Consider the following 17,626-nt stretch of genomic DNA (forward strand, 5'->3'; position numbering starts at 1 on the left):
TGAGCTATGTGTCTCTCAAAGAAAATACTCTGCACCTTTGCCGAACTAACATTGTCAAGGTTTTTCTTGGCAGGGGTGGGAAAATGATAGCCATAATAATTAAACTTACACAAAATTGTTATAGAGTTGTGCAGAAATTGCCAATGCATTACCTGTGTGTGCCAATCAGCCCACCAGCACCTCTTATGGCACCCGCAAATCCAAGACAGACTGTTTGTTCTTTATGCCCAGCCTCTCCTACAATGAACAGATATCCTTAAAGTTGTCACATTTCATTGGATGCCAGGACTGGTAAACTCCCTTCTCCCTTGTTCTGAACAGATGAGAGGTGCGTGGAGTTTCTTTCTGTGAGCGGATGATGCAGGTGCCATTCTCTCATTGATAGGGAGCTGATGAGAGGGGGAGGGAATGCCTGCACCATTTTGCTATCCTGTTTCTTTCTCTACTCTTTTAGATGCGGCAGCTCTTTTGTGTTGTGCACATCCCCATGGCAGCCATTTTATGGTTGGCATCCATGACACTTTCTCAAAATTCCAAATGTGGCTATTAGCCCCAAAAGACTGGCAATCCCTGCCATGCAAACACACTGTTCATTGTCTGTTTTCTCCCATCTTTCTATGTTCATGAAATAATTAACTTTATAGAGATGAAATTGACTTTATGAAATTTCAGAGAATAATTTCCAGTTGACCTTCATGACTGATCTGCTGAAGCTGAAATCTTATGCCCACGTACCTGGGAAGAGGCCTCATTGAAATCCATGGAATGTGCTCCTGAGTAGACACATAAATGATTGTGCTGTGAGTCTGCTATAATTTACTAAAATGACCTATGTTAGTCGGGGGTAAAAGCTAGTCTTCATTGCTGAAAATAAAACTAGATTAAGGTTATTTCTCTTAAAGTCTTGAAAACCAAAAGTAAAACAAATGTCATTGTTTCAGTGTTAATAAACTGACACTGATGCACTTTATATTCAGCCAAGAATTGTTTCCATAAAATGAAAAAGTATGAGAGACATTTGGCTAATGTTGAGAAACAAATGTTGCTGAAAGAAACTGGTTTGTTGAAATAAACCAGTCTTTGAAAAGTTTGAAATATGCAAGTTTTTGGCAAGGCTTACATATATGAACAAAAATTAAAAATGGTAAATGCAAAATGTGAAAACTTTGCAAAGAGGCATGTCTCCTGCTGTGCAGGACCTGAAGTCCAGGTACTCATTAAGAATTTACTGTATAGTTAACTTACATCTGAGACCAGGGTTCGTATCCCCACATAACCATGAAGCTCACTGGGTGACCTTGGGCCAGTCACTGCCTCTCGGCCTCATGAAAACCCTATTCATAGGGTCGCCATAAGTCAGAATCGACTTGAAGGCAGTACATTTACATTTACATTTACCTGGACTTCAGCTCCTGCACAATAGAAGACATGCCTCTTTGCAAATTTTTCACGTTTTGTATTTGCCATTTATTATGTAGTAGTATTTGTAGAAAATAACATATATGGAGTACCTGATCTCAGGCAAACCCACCGCAGGAAAGATGAGTTTTGGTTGCTAGAAAGGAAGGAAGAGCAAATTATGGAGATTCGAAGAAAATGACGCAGAAGCAAGAAAGAAAAGTATACTAAAGAGGGGAGAAACATTAGTCCTTTAGGATCCCAGAGATTTCTTGGGATCCAAACAACCCACTCGTCAGTCACAGTTCTGACTTCACTCATTCTCTAAAAACACTGAAAGGTGGGTGCAGTCATGCTTGCTCATCTCACAGAAATCACTGAGAAAGTTGCCTGCAGATTTTGCTTTATAACTGTCCTTCCAGGAAGGCTAGAGACTTACTGGGCTTCTTTGCAGGTATGGGATCTGGTGCAATTGCCCCATTATAATCCAGCCATGCCTATTGTATGAATGGAATTATGTGGACTGGTCGGGGAATTCCACCATGCTTTCACACATCAGATAAATGCCATCTCAAAGAAGAAATGTGGCCTTTCTGTTATGGTGGGCCATAATGTTTGAATGCAGACTATGCACAATTATCTTTAAAATAAAATATGAAAATCTGATACTGCCCTTCCTTCAACAAATGGCACATTTTCAGGCCACATCACCGCTCCGTTTGCTATGTGAACCAGATTGCTGCCTTTTGAAGCAAAGTCTTCTTGGTGTGTTCTATTTACAGCCCTTCTTTCGCTCAGGGACTTAAGCACTTTCTATAGTTTTGCACTGCAACAGTGCTATCAGGAGCAGCATCGCTGGGGGAATGTTTAGACATTGCTAATGGCAGTTTGATTCAGAAAACATTTCCATTTAACTCCTGCCCTTATACAGGCTTAAATCCGAGCACAGCTTTGATCATCAGTGCCAAGTGCTGTCTCACTGTACAAATAAATGAGTTGTGCTTTTCTGGAAATGTCTCAATATGTGACAGCTTCCAATTTTTTAAAAAAAATTCTGAATTGCCTCTCCCTGGTGTTTTCAGTGTTCCCATCATGGTGGCAGGTAGCCATTCGGTTTTTAGGGCTTTTTTTTTTTTAAAGACTATACCTAATTAAATTGTAAGGCAAATCAGCTTGGGAAGGAAGTAGACCTGGATTTAACCTTGTAAAGCTAATTTTGTAATGGTATATATATAAAATGGCTGCAACGGATTATATCTCATTTTCTTACAGGAAGTATGGTAGGTGGTATGCTGAATCCTATGTCTTAAAGAATCTTTCTGCAAAAAAACTTTTCCATGTCATCCTCCATTGCTATGAGTGTGTGTATTCTTCTTTGTCACATATCTGGATCTGCATGTCCACAGAAGAAAAAGAAACCAAATGCACAGTTATAAGATGGGGGATACTTGGCTAAGCAATACGACATGTGAGAAGGACCTTGGAATTGTCGTTGATCACAAGCTGAATATGAGCCAACAGTGTGATGTGGCAGCAAAAAAGGCAAATGCTATATTAGGCTGCATCAACAGAAGTATAGTTTTCAAATAGTGTGAAGTATTAGTTCCACTATATTCTCTACTGGTTAGGCCTCATCTTGAGTACTGTGTCCAGTTCTGGTCTCCATACTTCAAGAAGGATGCAGACAAACCAGAACAGGTTCAGAGGAGGGCAACAAGGATTATCAGGGGGCTAGGAACAAAGCTCTATGAGGAGAGACTGAAAGAACTGGGCATGTTTAGCCTAGAGAAGAAAATAATGAGGGGAGATATGATAGCACTCTTCAAGTACAAGAAATGTTGTCACATAGAGGAGGGCAGGGATCTCTTCTCCATCGTCCCAGAGTGCAGGACACGGAATAATGGGCTCAAGTTGCAGGAAGCCAGATTTCAACGGGACATCAGAAAAAACTTCCTAACTGTTAGAGCTGTACAACAATGGAACCAATTACCTAGAGAGGTAGTGGGCTCTCTGACACTGGAGGCATTCAAGAGGCAGCTGGACAGCCATCTGTCGAGAATGCTTTGATTTGGATTCCTGCATTGAGCAGGGGGTTGGACTCGATGGCCTTGTAGGCCCCTTCCAACTCTACTATTCTATGATTCTATGACAGTGGATGCCTGTGGCAGAGGATAGATACTCTGAGCAATGCAACAAGGGAAAAGATGACTATCTGAAGAACCCAACTCTGCAATTCAGCTCTTAGTGTTTATTCACCATATAAACATTAACTAATTTAGCAGGCATTCCTTTTCCACTGGGAATCCAAGGAACTATAGATCTGTGATGAAGAACTTAGACAATCTCTAAGATCACATTCTCATTTAAAGCATGTGGCTTCCCCCTAATAACATTGGGAACTATAGTTTGTTAAGGGTGCTGGGAATTGTAGCTCTGTGATGGATAAACTACAGTTTCAGGATTATTTGAGGAAAGCTTTTAATGTATTGTGTGGACACAACCTTCACTGTCCTACAGTTTTGATTCTTTGAAGGAAGCTAAATGGTATCAACTGATATTAGCCACATCTAATATACCCAGAGAGTAGGGATTGAGGAAAACCTCTATTCAGTTTGCATTTAAAGTATGAGAACCGATATGCAGCCATACTTCGAAATATGCACATATCCAAAATTTGCAATGCAGTTCTCCAACCAATGTGTTTTTTTTAAAAAAAATGCATATATAAGGGGAAAGTGTGGATAAACTGAATATATTAGATTAGTGAAAATAATATACAAAAATGCATTATATTAGGAGAAATTGCTTGAAAAAAATGTGTATATCAGACAAAATTAGTCAAATCACTAAAATGCTGAAGAATTTTCATGAGGATTTATTTTTAAAAAATAGCAAATTGCTGCAGAAATGTGGAGACCTGAATTTAAGACTGAAAAATGAGAAACTGAGAGAATGATAGATCATTCCATCCCTCTCTGAGTGAGACAGGAAACCAGGGCTGTTTGGGAGGAGGTAACCCCATAGCTAATCCTAAAACAGATCTACACAGCTTATGACCAACCACACCAAATAAAACCCACCACTAATGAAAAGCAGTCCTCCCCCCCCAATGGCTTGATAATGATTGTTATATGTTTGGCACTGGGGAAAAACACCCAGTAGGTTTGGCAAATATGTGGCATGACTGGTTGCTTATGTTCTGCTTATTTAATCTCATGATGTGGAGGCTAGTCTTGAAGCAGTACTTGCTATGTGATCTTATATATCTGCAGTGCACGTTGAAATCAAATTATTTAAGCAACATTGGGTACTATCTTCTAATATTTAGATCTACTTCCAGACTACAGTTCAAACTTGAAGATAGACTTTAACACGGGCCAAAGTATTTGTGATGTGATTTTCACCTTCCTTTGCTAAAAAAGCAGGAATACAAAACCCTACCTGGGGTGATTACTGCTATTGCAGAGATAGTAATGAGGTGAAGATTACAGGGCAATTATAGCTCACAACACTGTGATTTTACTTTATAACTTATTATTAATGTCTCGTAAACTGTAGGGTGTTTTTAAAAACTGAGGTGGCAACATTTTGCTGTATTGGGAGGTATAATTAAACAAACTACTGTAGAATTAACAGAATATCTCTTGAAGCTGCAGTTCCAGATCTCTTCTTCACCCAAAGTAGCCTAGTCTTCACTCCTAACCAGCCCAAGAACTACAGAGCACTGGAGGCGAGCTCACTGGCTAATCAGGGTCTTGGAGGTATCTAGACTATGGGTCGGATTGGTCCAGATCTCATTAGAACAAGTATCTACAAACCCAAGGCACAATTAAGCATCTGATTAGCCATTCCAGAAGCATAGGCTAGTTACTTGGAGAACTTTTAGGTGACAAGTAACTAACACGTTTAAATAATAATAAAAAATGCCTTCAAAATTCAGATATTTCTATCATGCTCACCAGGAGACCTCCTCATTTCCTGACTGTCCTTGAGGGCCTTCACCTGGTGTCGGACCAAAGAGACAGATTGGGGATGCTGCTGATGTATCACTCATCTTGTTGTCCAGTGGCCTCCCAGACCAAGCTGATGGAAGCGGTCACTGGCATACTGTTGGAGAACCCTAGGACTGTTGTCCTGGGGGACTTCAATGTCCATGTGGAGGGTATTCTCACTGATCTGGCTCAGGACTTCATGGTCTCCATTGGGCACTGGCCTGATGCATAGTGCAGGATGCATAGTGCTGGTTTCTGTCCCTGGTGGCAAGGCTAGTGGTCTGGGAATGGGATGGGCATTCTGTGACCCTGTTGTCATGGTCAGACCACTTCCTGGTGAGGTTTGGGCTATTGATACCAATTTCCCTCTGCAAAGATGTGGGGTCAGTTTGTCAACTGCTGCAGACAAGTGGATTCTGATGGATTTCTGAACACTTTGGAGGATTTCCAGTGGTAGAGCTGGTGGTCTTTCTGAGGCTCTTATCTCGCTATGGAATGACAAGATGTGGAGGGCCAGTGAAGCTATGGAGAACATTCAGGCCACTGGTATAGCTGTGGAAACTATGTGCTATGCAATGGCTGGATGATGACAAAGTGCCTGCTGGGAGGAAGGGCGGAATAGAAATCAAATAATAAATAAATAAAATAAAGTGCTGAAAGCCCACTGCAAAGAAGACTAAACACATAACCAACCATGCTTACTGCTTGGTGGTAAAAGCAGCAAAAAGGGCCTACTTTGCAGCTTCCATCCTGTCAGAGCATGCTCAGTAGAAATGGGGGCAAATTTCTGCATTTTCAGATTTGTCATCGAATTCTGTCAGAATCCATAAATCCTGTATGCCTTTGGATCAGGTACGACTAATGCTTGTGACTGTCAGTGACACCAGCTTTTTTAAAAAACAAGTCTGCAGCTAATTTGACATAGTTATTAATGCAAACAGCTTTGCTATGAAGTGCTGCAATGTGTATTTCTTTGAAGTTCTGTCTCAATGAGGTGATAACAATCACTATTAACATCTTTGGTTAGCACCACAGTAACCTGAGGCAAGAGGCAGAATTGACAAGAGATTATCTGCCTAATTTAAATTTAAACAGAAAACCCAAGAGACCATTGGTAGAAAGATCGCCAACAGCATTAGCAATTTCATTAGCTATTACAAGCAGATCAGAAATAGCAAAAAAATAAAAAAAATATGGGGGGGAATGTTGCAGATCGGCACCACAAGCCAATTGCAAAAACCAAAACACGGACCCAAACCAAAGAGTAAACCCCATCCCTAGTGTCCAGCAGAGCTTTTCAGGGTAGTCGAAGGCTGTGGACATCTATACTGATGGATGGAGCACTGGACACTTCAGAGACCCTCTGTGATTTGCTTATGAGGCACTTTGAGAACAAAGCCATTCGCCTCCATAGTGAGCTAGATACCATACTTAAGCTCTGAGTGAGGTTTCCAATGCTCCATTGAGCTGTGCTTTGCGGGATCAGTTTTGGGTTTTGTAGCCTGATGTCGTGAGCATGATGTGCCCTCTCAACCCTTGCCCTTCATGACTTATCAAAGGGGCATGACTGGGTGGATCCACGATGTGCTGAACATGTCTTTGCATGAGGGGATGGTACCTGCAACTTGAAGGAGGCAGTAGTGTGTCCACTCCTGAAAACCCCCCATCCTGGATTCAATGTTATTTAACAACTACTGCTTGGTTGCCAATACCCCTTTTTGGGCAAGATCCTTGAAAGGGTTGTGGTGGTGCTGTTGCAGGTGTGCTTGGAGGAAACTGATTATTTAGACCCATTCCAGTCTGGGTTTAGACCCAGGTTTGGGACTGAATCTGCCTTGGAAAAGGGACAGAGTGAGTGTGTCCCTGCTCAATTTCTTGTTCATCTTTTATACTATTGACCATGGTATCCATCCGGACTGTCTATGGAAGATGGATGTTGGGAGCATTACTCCAGTCTTATTTCCAGGAACGGTTCCAGAAGATAGCATTGGACGAGTGTTTCTTGGCCCCCGGCTCTTGAGCTATGGAGTGTCACAGGACACTGTATTGTCTCCAATGCTTTTTAACATCTATACAAAGCCACATGGAGCAATCATTAGGAGATTTGGAGTGAGATGTCATCAATATGCTGATGACACCCAACTCTATTTCTTTGTAAATCTGAATCAGGAATGGCTGGGAAATTCTTGAACTAGTGTCTGGATGCAGTGGTGGTCTGGATGAGGGCGAATAAATTGAGCCTCAGTCTTGGCAAGATGGAAGCTCTGCGGGTAAGTAATTCCTGGGCCTAGGAAGTCACTAAGTTGTCTGTCCTGGATGGAGTTGCACTTTCCCTGAAGGAGCAGGTGCATTCTTTGGGGATACTCATAGATTCAGCTCTGTCACTAGAGGCGCAGGCATCCTTGGTGGCTAGGAGTGCCTTTTACCAATACCAGCTGGTAAGACAGATATGGCATTCCGAGATTGGGATAGCTTGGCCACCATTCTCCATGTATTAGTAACTTCAAGACTGGATTATTGCAATGTGCTCTGTGTTGGGCTGTCCTTGAGATTGGTCTGGAGGCTGCACTTAGTGCAGAATATGATGGCTAGGTTGCTTGTGGGGGCAAACTACCACCAGCATATAATGCCTTGTTTGCAGGATTTGTACTGGCTGCCAATCTGCTGCCAGGCCAAGTTCAAGATCAGCCCTATACTGCTCAGGTCCAGGTTACTTGAGAGACTGCCTTAGACCATATATATCCATTAGTTCACTGTGTTCTGAAGGAGAGTTTCCTTCAAATCCCCAAAATGTCAGAAGCCCACTCCCCAGTAAGGCCTTTCAGTGTGGCTGCCCCTGTTGTTTGTAGAACAGCATTTCTACTGAGATACAACAGGCACCCACTATCTGTACTTTCTGGAAACAATTGAAGACTTTTCTCCCACAAGCTTTTCCAGCTGGATGAAAAGATTTCTGCCTTAAGTTTTCATTTTGTATTGCTTTTAAACTTATATTTGGTTATTTTTGTACTGTTTTAAAAACTATTTTTAGCTGTTTCTACATGTTTGTAAATTGCTGTGACACATACATAAAAGGTGATTCAATAACAACAATAACGTCATGCTCTGGTCCTATGCTTACTGTCATCTGTGGGACAGAACTGTAGGAACAGTTGGAGAATCTGCAAGGGATAGTTACTGGCATGTGCAGAATGTAGCAGATGTACATTTTACATCCACCTTTTAAAATTCCATCTGCATGCACCTTTAGACTAAATCCTAAACCAGTTTCAACTGCCATGGATTTTCCATGGGAATGAAGCCATTATGATTAAATATTTTCTGAAGAAAAGTGTGTTTTTTTCAATTGCAGAAAATCTTATACTGAAAGAGCTTTGTCCACCCGAGTAATTACATCTCCCAGAATCCTTTAGGGCAAATCTGTTTAGACCTGCCCCAAGAATTGTATGTAGACAGTCTCAAGCTGTCTTCACAAGTGATGCTTAAATTGCTTTTAATATTTCCCAAGTCTGTAATTAAAAAAATAAAATATTTCAACTTGGCATATACATCATTTAAAAAAAATATATAAATAAAAAACAGCTCTCTTCTGTTTTGTATCCTTTCTTGACAACATTCACAAGTGCCAAATGCAGACTAAAAGGTGCATTTAGCACCCCTGGAAAAACATGCTTGCTTTATCCAGGTGGCTCATGCAACGGATTAAAATGATTTCAGTTTTGCCCACCAAAGAGGCCCACACATGCATTAATTGATTATTTAGATTTTTTTTTGCACTGCTGATACAACGTATAAAAATGTTCTTTCCCAAGAACATTAATGTTTCAAAGAAGTGCTTAGCTTCAAAATGACTGAAACGTTGTGATCCGTGCCCAAATACCAAGACCAGAGCATTTGGGCACCCTTTGATAGAAACCATGTGGGCTCTCTTAAGTAAATATTAATACTTTCCCCACTTTAGTGATGCAGATGCAATTATTGTGGGAACTGAGGGAAGACGGCAACCTGAAGTCTTCTTGTTTTCAGAGAGTTGAGATCTTGAAAGTTTAATCAAGGGGGGCAGCTTAGACTTTTTGGCTTGGTCCAGTGCTTTCTTTCTGTCACTTGCCATGGACTCTTCTACAGATTCTCCATCCAGCTCTGGGAATGTCAGTTGCATAGATTTTAAGTCAGACTCTGTGGTACAAACTATTCCCTTGCTCATCATCCGTGCAGTCATGGGTAAGTTGCTGGGAAAGGTTAAATTCTCTATCTCCTACAGCAGATATAGAAGGAAAATACCATGATCACAAAGACCATCCCTGAAGGAAGGATCACAGAGGTGGTAGGTGCCCATTGTGACTGGTAGAGTGGAAGGCAGAGAGACCAGCAGTAGGTGGAGCCAGAGCCAATGACAGGCAGAGCCAACTCAATCTAGTTTGGTCCCCCGTCCTCTTCCATGCTAAGTTCTACAAGGGCAACACTGAGACTGAGGAGGAAGAGGAAGGTGACAGGCAGGACCAGCCCCTGGACTGGTTGTGAGTTGGGAGACATGCAGGTGGCCCCTGATTAAGGGCAGACTGAGGTGGGTGGAGCAATTCCCCATTTGCCCTAATGGACCAGCTTCTCCTGGAGGATCATGATTAAGGACACAGTGTTATCAATACATATGGTGCTTTCCACAGAAAAAAGGGCATAAAATTACTATTCTGAGTTGCTCACAATCTGTTAGGGCCAAAGCAGACATGATGTTTACTGTGTGAATGCAACTGGCATGCATTTGTTTTTAAATTAAATAGTGGCTGCAGGGAAGCCTGATCTTCTGTTGAAATGCAAACAGTAGCTTTGCAGGGGTGATTTTTGTTGGGACTATGGCAGGTATAAAAATAGTTACATTTCCGTTATGTTTTCTCTCATCAATGCCATAGCCTAGTCTCTCAAAGCTGATGAAACTTCCCTGTGCCTGTTATTTACATAGCAAAAAGAAAAAGAAAAAAGCACATCATTTGCATTCAAGCAATTAACATTACAGTTAGTTTGGTGCATAGTCAGGGAAGATCTAGAACCCAGGGATGGAGCCACAGGGTGTGTATGGAAGGAAAAGAAGAGACAGGCCACACTGCAAGCAAATGCTTTTTTTAGTCAGTTCCCACATCCAGCTATTGACTCACTCCTGCAAATTTGTAAACAGAAGATCAGTCTATTTGTGTAAGCAGTACATAACAATGGAACTGCAAACTCAAGGGAGAGTGTGACTCCTGTGCACTGGGCAATGTTTTGTCTAAGTTTGCTGACCCAATGTTACTTGCTCTGTTCACACAACTAGATTGCTCACATGAGCCGTGATTTGTTTAAGTGAGCCTACAGGGGAGTGTGGGAAGCAACACTTAGGTTGCAGTTCTGAAAGCACCGACTTAAATCAAACTTCCATTGAAATCAATGAGGCTTGGTGCTTACATACATGTGGCTGGGCTGTAGTGGCCATTTAGCAACAGGAGAGGAAGAACTACATTCTGATAAGGGAGCCTGACACATACCTGACTGGTATTTTGGAAAGGCCTGAGCTTCTATCCTATGTAATGGCTGCCACCCAACTAGGTACATTTTCTTTGGTAATAGCCTAACGTATTAATCACCAATGATTCATGATGACTAATGATATGGTAACATGATGCTAGGAGTCTGACATACTTGGGATTTCAAATAACAAACATCACTTATTTTGTATGTAATAAAGTTAACAGGTGAGCTCAAGAGAACAGTGTAAAGAGTCAGCAAAGGAGAACAGGCAAGTCAGTCAGAAGTGCAGATAACTGAACAGACTATACAAGCATTAGTTTGTGTGTCCATGTCTTACACACCGTAGTTGCCAGCGCATGAAAAGGTGAACAGGCTGTCCCAAACTGGTTGACTTTTTGGGGATTGATTTCTCCAAAGACACGCCGACGGACTGTTCTCCTTGCTATTCTTCTCAGGAGTCCTTCTTCCAGATTGTGTTTGAAAAGGCTCTAGTATTGAAATTAAAGAAGCAAAGAAAGAAAGAAAGAAAGAAAGAAAGAAAGAAAGAAAATATAAGAGCTGTCATATTTATAGCGTAACTCTGGTCAGGTACTGGCAGAGTGAGGCCTGCTTCACAAATTTAGCATAAGGAGCTAGTAGAATCCTGAGGGCTGCATCACTTCAGGCTGTAAGTGGGAGATGCCATTTTTAATTCTCCCTACATAAAAATAAACACACAACAAAGCTGCACACTAGCAAGAAAGGTTCTAGCTTTGCTGTGCTAATTTTCTTCTTAAGGGGAGGGTTTTTTTTAAGAAAACACATGGGGAACATTAAAAAAATGTGTTTCCTCCCACCTGAAATGGGACAGCCCATTCTACCACCCACAAACTCAACCAGCTCAATCCAACTTCATTATGCTGCATATGTGGCCCTGGGTCTTTGGATTTCCCAACTGCGTACTAGGCCAATGCCCCTCTTTGGTAAGGATATGCTTCTTCTAACCCATCCCATATTATATCCACCCTTTCTGCTGTTCAGATGTCTGACGTCTACCTGTCTGTACACCATCTCTTCTTCTCTTCATTTGAGGGAGTCTACTTTCCCCAGGCCAGATATTTTATGCCTGCCTAATAGCCACAATGGGCTTAGGTCTGTCCACAAATAGATTATTGTTAAAAAAAAACCTGTAATGGAGACTGGGAGATCACGACCACACAGAGTAGTTGGTCTGCATATCTTCCAAGACAACTAATTGTTCACAAGCATTTTTCACTTGAAAAATGTGAACACATGTAGAATGAGATGGACCAATGGCCTGACTCAGTCTGAGCCCCACTCTGCATTCATTCATTAGACTGTTAGAAAGGTCCCTACATGTTTATCATCTGCAAACACATAGGTGCTGTACGTGCAGTTAAATACAGTAATTCCCCCAGAATAGTTGAACCTTTGTATGAGTCTGTTCATATACACTTTGTATGAACTATAGGAACCATACAGACAATGCAGTGAAGACATGCAATGTGGGTGGGTGGAGACTTACCATCACAATTCTGCTTTCCCCAAAGAATCCTGGAAACTGTAATTTGGTGCCACTGTTGAGAGCTCTGTATGGCGTTCCCCATCCCTACTCACAAAACTACAGTTCCCAGCATTCCTACAGAAGAGGGAAGTACTGATCAACCAATTTAAGTGAATGGTGCAGACATATGCATCGAGTTTGCACAGAATTTGCTCTAGCACCTTTCACATTTTCCTGTGCACATACATGTGTTTCTGGACTATTGACTGATTCCTATTGACATACCCTAACTATGATGGAGCAAAGGTGATAATAGCCGGCAGGCACGGTGTGAAACTAATTGATCAGGATGGCAACAAGGGGGCAATCACATCACACTAGTTATTGTTCAGGAGGTTGGGGTACCACATAATGAAGAGAAGAATATAGAGCATCAAATTGCTGTAGAATATGTGTCACTGTTACTAGTTTAAAAACAAGAATAAACCGCACTTTTACTAGACATGGTTATGGACCTTCACAAAGTTAGATTTGTTTTTCAGCTTGAAATATAAGCTGCCAATTTAACAAGTTACAATGCTTCACAAAAGAAGGATGGGCGAATCGATGCAATGTAGTGGCTGTTGCTATGATGTGCACTCCAGGGCTTAATAGACTACCACAGGGCCCAGAGCAACAATCCAGGTAGAATGGGAGGGAATCTTATTCCTCCATCATTTTCATTGTAACGTGAACATGATCAATAACTGTTTCTCTGCAAAGTTGCCACTCCAGCAATACTACTTACATTCTTGTGTATGCAGAATAAAGAGACATCACCTTTTGAATAACAGACATGCGGGGACTGCATTTGCTTTGGACAAAGCTCAGATCCAGAAATGAAGCAGGTTGCTTTGGAGCTTTGTCTGTGACAAAGCAGGGCTTTCCCAAAGTGGCTTGAAATGATTTGGGGTGCTCCTGAAGCCATGGGTCCATCTCAGAGATTTGGAGGATGCAGATAGTCTCAGCTTATCTATTAGAAATAGTTACACTTTTTTTCTAAGTTCATAAAAGGAAAATGTCAGGCCGGAGGAAGGGAAGAGGTAGAGGAGATCCAGCACTTACTCTCCTGAGATTCTACAAGTTACTTATCCAAGGATATATCTATGCTTTAGTCCATTTTCATACAAATTGACTAAAAAAACATGCAGCGGTGGCTAAGGGGGAGAAACAAATCCATTTGCACAAAAAAAAACAACCCTGCACATATCTGTCTGAAATTTGCCAGGATCCACCCCCTCAGAAGGGGATATATGCCTGCAAATTTCATCCAATTCTGTCAAAAAGTAAAAATGTTATACTATTTATTCATTTCCCCATGTTAGTCAATGGGGAGATGCACAAAACCTCAAATTTCCAAAGTGAGGCTCTGCTTCAGACTCAAGTGGAAACAGGTTATGTCCAAAGCTGTCCCAGGTGAAGTGGCCTGCTTTCCGATGTGTTGAAGTGGAATCTGTAGCAAACATTCTCTTTTGTGTACACCCTTAGCAGATATATATATATAGCAGTGCCATATCCCAATCTGCTTCTAAGGTTTCTTTCACTTTCAAAAGAGGATTAGGGAGAAGGCTGGTATTCAAGAAACACAAGCTAAAAGCTCACTTTGGCATATGGAACTATTTGTGTAGTTCTTTGGATCAATCCTGGTTTACTTTCAGTAACATTTCTTTAGCACGTGAAGCCCTTTTGACTTGAAGGCCCAGTGCTCATATCAGGGGCCTTTTATCTTGAAGTGAATTTTAACCTTCTCTGGGGGACGGGAGGTCAGCTCATCATCAGGGACAGCAGGAAGAATCAATGCTGTGTCACTGCAGTTACCTCATGGTTCCTTTGTGATAGGATACTGCTCAACTGTGGTGTTGTCAGCCGGTTTTGCACCATGTCCTCTGAAGCAGCCTGACTGGGAGATGCTCGTTGGGGATGATCAATTCTGGGTAACTGAGGCTCTGGGGAAAGAAAACAAAGTAGGATGTAGTAGAAGGTCCACAGATATGTTCTGCTACTAATGTGCCATCAGATTTGATGAGCAGGTGTGTGTCTGGACATTGGTTTATTGTAAACCACTTAGAGGTCTTTTGTTCTAGTAAGTGTATAGAAATTTTGTTGAAATAAATACAATAAAATAAAAACCAAGCAGCTCTTGGGGGAAGAAGCTCATGGGAACAGAGTCTTTGGGCCTGAACTTATCTCACAGCTGCCCCTTGCTCTCCTTCTGAGTTAATGGCAATCATGTAGAGATCCCACTCCCTTCAACTGTACCTGGGATCTCAATGCTCCCTGGCTATTATGGCACTTGTTCTTCCTCTTCCCTTCTCTACCACACCCTGATGGCTCCTACTATGTAACCACAAGTAGGGAACTCTGGGGGTTTGTTTACATGGGACCCAAGATCCACATTAAACATGCTGCTTTTTCCATCGCGATTGATTTTGACAGTTCGCATACTTCCGCCCTTGCTAAGAATAAATTGGCTGTTTTTCTTCGTAGCATTCACACGCGTGTGCGTTTATTGCTATCAGCGTTTCCTTGTTGCTGAGCCCACACATTAGCATGTTAACTGAGGAGGCAGGGGAGGGGTGGTGTTTCCCTAAACGAAGGAATAGGCACTTGAAAGAAAGGGAATCGCTCCCACCCGTGGCTGTTAGGCTGTCCCTGCGCGAGATTGGTGTGCCTTTGGCACCCCGGGACAAGCCTCAGCATGCGTTCTGGGAAACATAAAAAAAACCCCAATTATCTTTAGAGAGACATTAAAAGCAGCTACTAAAGGAAGCATTGACCGTTTAATATTATCACTCTCCGTGAGTGGAGCAGATGCTAGGACAAGACACCAAGGCAGCTCCCCTATCCCCCGCGCTTTTGGGTGCTTATAAATTACCCCAGCGGTGCCTTCGCCAGCCTCCTCTCACCGTGGCTGCAAAAAGGGTGCATGCATCAGCCCGAGGGGGGGGGAGAAATCCAGATTTGGGGGAAGCGGAGGGATGCTACGAGGCAGAAGAGGTCCTCCACACAAACACTTTCTCACACACACACTCTCTCTCTCACACACGCTAGACATAAACAACAGTGCCACAACCACAGCTCCGAGGAAGGAATTTTACGAGCTCCAGCCCTGCTACCCTCAGGGAGTTGTTGGTTTCACTGCAGAAGAGAGAGAATGAAGGGGTGGGGAATGTGATTTTGTTTAAAGGAGCGGGGGAGGAAATGTATTGGGGGGAAGTGGGCGAAAGCGGGAGAAAGGAAGGTGAGAGCAACCGGAAGTTGCTTCGTCAAGGGCAGGAAACAAAATGACACCCAGAGACACTTAAAGGGGCAGAGAAAAGGGAGGATCTAATGGCAAAGAAACTGTGCAGGCAAAAAAGGCACTTTAAAAGGTAATACACGGTAGAAGCAGGTGCGGATTTTAAAAGCAATTTCGGGTTTTTGTCGCATCCATTTAATCCGTAGTTAAAAGCAAAAGCAGTAGAATGCACGCGCTTTGGCTAAAACGTCCAAATTAAAAGGATCTGCAAAAAGCATCAGATGCAGAGTTTTTGGGCATGTAAACAGGCCCTGGGACATACTTTGAGAAAAAGGTAGATTTATTTCTCTATATTGTGATAACATAAGAACATAAAAAGGATAAGATCAAAGAGCCATCCTGTCCAACATCCTGCTCTCACAGTGGCCAGCCAGATGCTTCTGAGAAGCCTGTAAGCAGGACCTGAGCGCAACACCACTCTCCCCACCTGTGAGTCCCAGCAATTAGTATTCAGAGGTACACTTCCTCCAGCAGTAGAGGGAGAACTTAGCACAGCCATCGGGGTAGAACCTACAGAAGTCTCACACAGACCTACTTATGCATTCTTTCAATGTGTGTGTGTGTGTGTGTGGGGCTACCTGTACAGATATTTTTGCATGCATGTATAGCCTCTTCATGTGGCCACCAAATATGCAGTTGGTGGGGTGTCTGGCCAGTGGTCACATTGATGATGGGGTTGGGATTACTGGGCTACTGTTGTAAGCCCCTCTCTCATGAACTATAGCTATCTTTTCTCAAAAAGTACCACTCCCACCCTTTCTTGTACAAGGTCATTTTATTTATTTATTTTATTTAAGTCTTGGAATTCAAGCATTTTATTTATTTATTCCTCCTTCTCTTTCTCTTCCAGGTACAGAAGGTCATTGTTTGGACTACCACTTGACCCCTATTTGGGCTTTCATTTTACTCACATGAGTCTACTTCCTGTGAGGAAAGTGCAGTGTGCGTGTGTGCACATCATCTCGCCCTGCCTCCTCCATCAGATCATGGAGACTCGCCACACAATTTAGAACTCTGATTAATCAGGATTCCATATAGAGAGCCTCCAGAAGTACAGGAGCTCCACAATGCTGGAGGGCAGTGTGAATGGGAACAGTGACATGATGGAGGGGGCGGGGCTAGACAGTGTGGCTGACCCTCCTCACAGGATGCAGAATTACATGAATACATGGAATGCTCAGCCAGGGCTTTGTACTGTCCTACTCCTGATTGGAAGCACCTACCAGCAAGTATCACAATAGTTGGGCAGCCTAAACAGTTATAGGGAAATAAGTTTGCCTGATCTACAATGTAGCCTCAATTTTCCCTTATGGGTTTGCAGCCCAGGACCCCTGGACTTGGGTAAAGTGGCCTCTATGCTTGGGATCCTTGTAGTATTGGGGGTGAGTGGGTAAAAAGTAGGGTTGCCATATTGCCCGGTTAGCTGGGTTTTACCTGGATTCTTTGCATGCCACCCGGCGCCTGGTTAGCCCCTTAGGCGGCCCGGATTCTCAGCTTTAATTTTTTAAAAAAAATTAAGTTTCTAGGTGGTCCAGTTCTCGAGATATACATAAAAACGTCAGCCACCCCCGACTGTTAAATCTTTTTTTAAACTACTGTAGCACTTTGTAGCTTTAACCCCGCCCATTCAGGATTGCAGCCAATCAGTGAAGTGTTTGGTTGACCTGAGGCAGTGTCTAGAAAACCTCATTGCAATGCCAGAAAATGGTGGTTTCCCACCGTTTATCTGAAAATCTCATAAATTGGGTAAGTATATACATTTCAGTTTTTTTCCCTCATGTGTGCAGGAGTCAGATCCTGGGCAGTGTTTTGAAAACCTTCCCAATACTTGCTTTTGTGGGGGTAAAAGCATTGTTAATCCCATATAAGAACATAAGAACATAAGAAGAGCCTGCT

General features: G+C 42.4%; 1 protein-coding gene across 1 annotated transcript in view; it reads right to left on the minus strand.

Annotated features, from left to right (window-relative positions):
• Nucleotides 1-9,019: 9,019 nt before the first annotated feature.
• The window catches only part of LOC133382108 (uncharacterized), a 59,624-nt gene continuing 51,017 nt past the window's right edge, over nucleotides 9,020-17,626 (minus strand). Inside the window, exons 4-6 of the mRNA XM_061621776.1 lie at nucleotides 14,251-14,378; nucleotides 11,231-11,377; nucleotides 9,020-9,645 (exon numbers count right to left, since the gene is read on the minus strand). Of these exons, the coding sequence (XP_061477760.1) occupies nucleotides 9,331-9,645; nucleotides 11,231-11,377; nucleotides 14,251-14,378 (590 nt within the window). The 3' untranslated portion in view covers nucleotides 9,020-9,330. The remainder of the gene's footprint in view (nucleotides 9,646-11,230; nucleotides 11,378-14,250; nucleotides 14,379-17,626) is intronic.

This window comes from Rhineura floridana, chromosome 3 (genome assembly GCF_030035675.1).
Source record: "Rhineura floridana isolate rRhiFlo1 chromosome 3, rRhiFlo1.hap2, whole genome shotgun sequence".
NCBI classification, from domain to species: domain Eukaryota; kingdom Metazoa; phylum Chordata; class Lepidosauria; order Squamata; family Rhineuridae; genus Rhineura; species Rhineura floridana.